The following is a 6,137-nucleotide window of genomic DNA, read 5'->3' as shown; positions in this document are numbered from 1 at the left end:
TTAAAGCTGAGAGGAGTCACCTGAGGTCACCCAGCCAGTAAGTGGGAGAGGCCAGATGTCCTGGGCCAATGCCCCTCTCCCTGTTGTTGCTCAAGTTGCCCTGGCATAAGTAATCTCAAGTAAGAATGAGGGTAATGAATGGCTGTGGGGAATGCCTGGGCTGGAGGCTGCATTATGAGGCGCTCACTCTGCTCTATTACCTCACTCTCCCTGTAGTCCTGGCTTACCAGGAGCTAACCGGGCCACAAGTGAGATTCTATGTTTTCAGTTCCTGCTCTTGTGCCTTCTATTTCATCGAAAAAAGAGGAATCATGAAACTAGAATTCACAGAAAAAAACTATAACAACTTTGTCCTTCAGAACCTCAACAAGCAGAGAAAGAGGAAAGAATACTGGGACATGGCAGTGAATGTGGACGATCATGTCTTCTTTGCCCATCGCAACGTGCTAGCTGCAGTCTCCCCCCTGGTCAAGAGTCTTATCTCCAGCAATGACATGAAGAACACAGATGAGCTCTTTATCACCATCGATTCAAACTACCTGAGCCCTTCTTCTGTGGAACAACTCATGGATTATTTCTACAGCGGGAAGGTGGTGATTTCTGAGCAGAATGTGGAGGAGCTGCTGAGAGGAGCCCAATATTTCAACACACCTCGACTAAGGATTCATTGCACTGACTTCCTGCTCAAATCCATCAAAAGAAACAACTCTCTTCGCTACCTGTTCTTGGCTGAGCTCTTTGAGCTGAAAGAGGTTTCTGATTGTGCTTATGCTGGCATTCGGGATAATTTTTACTACTGGGTCAGCCACGAAGGGTCGGGCTGCTTCATGCAATGCCCCCCTGTGATCTTTGGGAGGCTGCTTCGGGATGAAAATCTGCACGTGCAGAATGAGGACCAGGCCCTTACCTCTCTCCTACACTGGGTACTTTTCAAAAAGGAAGACCGGGAGAAATATTTCAAGAAGTTCTTCACCTATATCAACCTAAATGGAGTCTCCAACAAAACACTCATATTTGCCAGCAACAAAGTGGGAGGGATAGAGAACAGCAATGCCTTAGCCCTGATAGAGAATGTCTTGTTGGACCGAAAGCAAGAGAAGCCAACCAGACTCCTGAATTTCCAAAGGAAAGGAGCCTTGTTGGATGCTGTAGTGATTCTGGGGGGTCAGAAAGCCCAGGGAAAATTCAATGATGCCGTGTTTGCTTACATTATCGAGGAGGATATTTGGCTGAAACTCACTGAGATGCCATACAAAGCAGCTGCTCTCAGTGCAACTTCTATGGGTAAGTACATTTACATTTCTGGTGGAACCACGGAGCAGATTTCAGGCTTGAAAACCTCCTGGAGGTATGACATGGATGAAAACTCCTGGACCAAACTGCCTGATCTACCCATGGGGTTAGTCTTTCACACCATGGTGACCTGCGGGGGAGTCGTGTACTCTGTGGGAGGAAGTGTTGCTCCAAGGAGATATATTTCCAACATCTACAAATACGATGAAAGGAAGGAGGTTTGGAATCTGGTGGGGAAGATGAGCATCCCAATGGACGGAACTGCCGTGATCACCAAGGGAAACAGACACATGTACATAGTGACAGGGAGGTGTCTGGTGAAAGGGTTCATTTCTCGAGTAGGGGTGGTAGATTGCTTTGACACTTGCACTGGGGAAGTAGTGCAGTGTATCACCTTCCCCATTGAGTTCAACCACCGGCCTCTCCTGTCTTTTCAGCAGGATAACATCCTGAAGGTACACAGCCACAGGCAGAGTGTAGAAATTAACTTGCAGAAGATTAAAGCCAGTAAGACTGCCAGCTGTGTGCCCTTGCTGCCCAACAACTGTGCCCTGGACGTTTCACATGCAGTGTGTCCGATCGGTGACAACAAGGTGTTTGTATGTGGAGGTGTCATGTCTGGGAATGACACACATAATAAAGATTACACTATCAATAAAAATGCCTACCTGTTAGACCAGAAGACTGGGGAATGGAAGATTATCACTCCACCACCAGAGGCCCTGGACTGTCCAGCATGTTGCATGGTCAAACTGCCTTGCAAGGTTCTTCGAAGGATTGACAATATTTAAGTGAGAAAATAAGTAAATCCATTATTATTCACAGTTTTAAAAAAGAGAGAGAGTGCACACACCACCCTATTGGTTCCATCTTGGGGCTTCAGTCGTCTGCTTTTGACTTTATGGGACATGTTTAAGATCCTTAGGCAGAGCCAATCCTAGAGGGATGGCAAATGGAGGTTATGGCTCCCCACTCTGTGCTTTAGGGGACACCCTAGGCTTTGACATGAGGGCATCAGATAGAATCATTCATGGCTACTCATTAGAGTGTGCACATGCAAATGCCAAATGTCTAGTTACATAGAAAAAAATCCTCTGAGGATAGTGAGACCCTAGGCATCTCCATCACCACCCTCTCTTCAACCTGAGAGATGCAAAAAAAATGGAGCAAGAATTCATTTCATGGGAGAGGAGAAAGATCCACAGAGAGTTGGGTGTACTGGATTTGGGGGGTAGTATGTAGGGGGTGAGGAAATGGAATGGGAGGGGAGGACAAAAAATTCATGGATATGAGAGATACTCAACTGGTAAATTTAACTTTGAATCAACAACATATGTTTCATAATTAGTTTATGAGATGCATTTTTGAAGCTACTTACAGATGGCTACGTGAAAAGAAGGGTTCATTTAAGACTTACAGAAGATTGGAAATTGGGAGGTAGGGCAGATGGAGGGAAGGGGAGAGAATTTCTACTTTGATCCCCAACATTAAAAGGAAGAAGAAAAAGTCACCCCCTACCCTGTTCAGAAGGTAATCAGGGGAAAAGAGAAAGATGGGAATTCATACTATATTGGGACTGCAATATTTAGAGTAGAAAAGAAGAGAAGGAGATAGAGCGCTCTGGACCAAGACACATGAAGTCTACTCAGCATCCAGAGATGGATGAAATATTAGGAAATTGAATTCCCGAACAAAGACACTTATGTTTCCCTCCTTAAATTTTCCCCTTCCTTAAACTAGAAAGATGAATTTTTCCCAAGATGATAGTCTTTAACAGAAGAAAGGCTAGGGATTCTATCCAGGTTTCTTCTCTAACCACAATTTTTATTCTGCACTTCTCCACATCTTTGATAACCATTGAACTAATTTTTTCCCCTCAGTGGAATTGTAAGAGATGGTCCCCTTTCAACACAATAGACCATTAGCAAAGATGACCTGATCATCTTCACAACCTTAAGATTCTAAAGAATCTGCCATTGTCAACTTTGGACCACTCATGCTGTCTGCTTTCTTTGCTATTTTTCTTAGACTTTAAAGTGTAGGGACTATCCTCAGGAAGAGTTTGGTAAAAATCCTTTAAATATTTAAAAAAAATTTTTTTTTACAATTCAGTTTCCAATAATCTTTGTATCACACAAACATATACAATGCCCCCTTTTATATCGGAAAAAAAAACTAACTTGGAATATGGTATATGATATCTAAACCATTCCCCCTTTCCCCTCCTTTCTACTCCCCCCCACAACCTGCCCAAGCAAACCATTTTCTCAGCAGTTTTTATCAAATAGGGATTTTACCAGTCACTTGTTCTCTAGGGTTTAAAAAACAATTGAGTTACTGTATTTTTTTCCCTCCTGGGTCTTATTTTTATCTAGTCTGTTACTAATCTAATTATCTGTTTTTTTAATGTATAATAGATAGTTTTGACAATTACTGCCCTATTTGAGATATGGTAATGTCCTTTGACTCTTTGTATAGCTAGTGCTTAGCCACAATGATTGGTATATAGTAGGTGCTTAATAAATGTTTATTGACTGTCTGACTAATGATTAGATTCCTTCATTCCTTTATGCCCACTATTTCCCTAGAAATGCTTGATCTTTTATTCCTCCAAATGGATTTCATTATTGTTTTGCCTCTTCTGTAGAATAATTTATTTGTTTGAAAAATAGTGTTTTTTAACTTGAGTAGTATCATTTTTAAGATATGGATGCAGCCATGAACTTTAATAAAGCCTCTTCACAATTATTTGTCTTCCTTTATTTCTCTAAAGAATATTTTTATTTGCATTTAGATGTTTTATGAGTGTCTCACTGGCCTCATTTCCAGAAATTTCTTTCTTTTTTATAGTTCTTTTTAATTAAATTTCTCTTTTTTATTTCACCATGGTTTTTATTATATACAAACATGCTTATTTTATTCTATTTTGCTCTACTTTTCTGAAGCTAGTAATGATAGAAATTGGTTTCTTTTGCTCATTCTCTTAGGTTTTCTAAGTATGCCAACATATCTTCTGCAAATAGGAATGATTTTGTTTCCTATTTTCCAATGTTTAATTAAATCAATTTAATTGGATCTTTAATTTCTTTCTCTTGTATAACTGATATGGTTAGCATTCCCTTGGACTATATAAAATAAAGTGAGAAGCAGGAATCTTTAATTTCTTTAAAGAAATCATTAATAAAATTTAAAAGACAGAAATAGGAAATATGTCCTTTACAAAAAAGAACTAAATAGAAAGAATTAATCAATATAGAAAACCTGGGCAACAGATACAGACTGATAAGTAGACTAAGTAAAAATATCCTAAATGATGAATGGATCAAAGAACCTTTCATTTATTTCTCTTGTCTAATTGATATATGGAACAATTCCTTCAACCATATCAAATAAAGTGAGAAAAGGGAACTGTTTTTGTTTAACCTCAAATTTAGTGGAAAAGATCTTACTGTTTTTCCACTGCAAATGATAACTTGACTTTATTTTTTTTTTAAACCTTTACCTTCTGTCTTGGAGCCAATACTGTGTATTGGCTCCAAGGCAGAAGAATAGTAAGGGTAGGCAAGGGGGGTCAAGTGACTTGCCCAAGGTCACACAGCTGGGAAGTGTCTAAGGTCAGATTTGAACCTAGGACTTCACGTCTCTAGTCCTGGCTCTCAATCCACTGAGCTACCGAGCTGCCCCCATAACTTGACTTTAAATCTATACTTTGCATCATATTAAAGAAGGGTACTTTCATGACCATTTTTAAAAGTATTTTTGAGGTCAAATAAATATTTTATTTTGGTAAATTTTTCTGCATCTATTGAAATATAATCCTATGGTCTTTCTTATTTATATTATTAATAACATGAGGTTTTTTCATAATGTTGAAATGATCATTGCCTCTCTGGCCATACTGCATTTTTTATGCATTGTTGAAGTGCCTGCAAAAATTTTAGTTGATATGCTTGCATCAATCAATAAGTATTAGTGATATTGGTCTATAGTTCTATTTTTTTGGCATCCTTTTTGGTTTGAGAATCAGCACTGTAGTTTTCTTATAAAAAATTAGTAGGTTGCTTTATTTATTATTAAAAACATTTGAGTATTTTAAATGCTTTTAAAGCTAATCTTAAATTTTAAGTTTTGATAGCAGGTGTATAGTTTCTGATAGTCCTCTTTTATTTTATTAATTTCCTCCCTATACACTGAACTTGCTAATTTTTTATTTTCGTAATTTGTTTTTTCTTTTTTTTATTGTTAGCTAATGGTTTATCCATTTTGTTAATTTTCTTTTCAAAGCTACTCATTTTGTCTGATAGTTTTAGTTTCAACTTTATTTCTCTTTTTTGTTCTCATTTTGATGTTGCTAATGTGGTGATTTTTCTGTTTGTTGGGTTTTTTAAACCATGCTCAGCTCTTACTTTAACTTTTTTAAATACATTTTTTAATTTAAAATTTTTTTTATTTTTTAAACATTTTTTCATGATGACATGTAAAAAAAATCAACTAAGGACTGAAAGAGAAGGTTGCACTGAGGGAAAAGGGAAGGGAGAGATAGAATGGGTTAAGTTATATAACAAAGAGGCGAGAAAAATCAATACAGTGAGGGGAGGATAAGGGTAGTGATGGGCAAAGCTTAAACTTTATTGTACCTGGCTCAGAGGGGGGAGGAAAAGAGTATACTCAATAGGGTGTAGAATTCTATCACTCTACAGAGAAGAAGAAGGGGAACAAGACAAGGAAAGGGGCAGGGTAATTGAAAGGAGGGACAATTGGAGGGGTAACAAAAGCAAAATACTGGTGAGGAGGAACAGAGTGAAAGGGGAAAGAGCAGGATCTAAAGGGGATAATACTATGGA

General features: G+C 38.4%; 1 protein-coding gene across 1 annotated transcript; it reads left to right on the top strand.

The window, feature by feature from the left end:
- Positions 1–311: 311 nt before the first annotated feature.
- Positions 312–2,084, top strand: CCIN (calicin). The gene has a single exon (XM_044657531.1). It carries the CDS (start codon positions 312–314, stop codon positions 2,082–2,084), a length of 1,773 nt encoding a protein of 590 aa, XP_044513466.1.
- Positions 2,085–6,137: the final 4,053 nt, after the last annotated feature.

This window comes from Gracilinanus agilis, chromosome 1, assembly GCF_016433145.1.
Source record: "Gracilinanus agilis isolate LMUSP501 chromosome 1, AgileGrace, whole genome shotgun sequence".
NCBI lineage: Eukaryota > Metazoa > Chordata > Mammalia > Didelphimorphia > Didelphidae > Gracilinanus > Gracilinanus agilis.
The sequence above is the reverse complement of the archived record's forward strand: the minus strand, read 5'-3'. Positions and strand labels throughout refer to the sequence as shown.

What these genes read in the sequence shown, in the direction of transcription:
- CCIN (XM_044657531.1), top strand. Translation starts at nt 312, where the DNA reads ATGAAACTAGAATTCACAGAAAAAAACTATAACAACTTTGTCCTTCAG.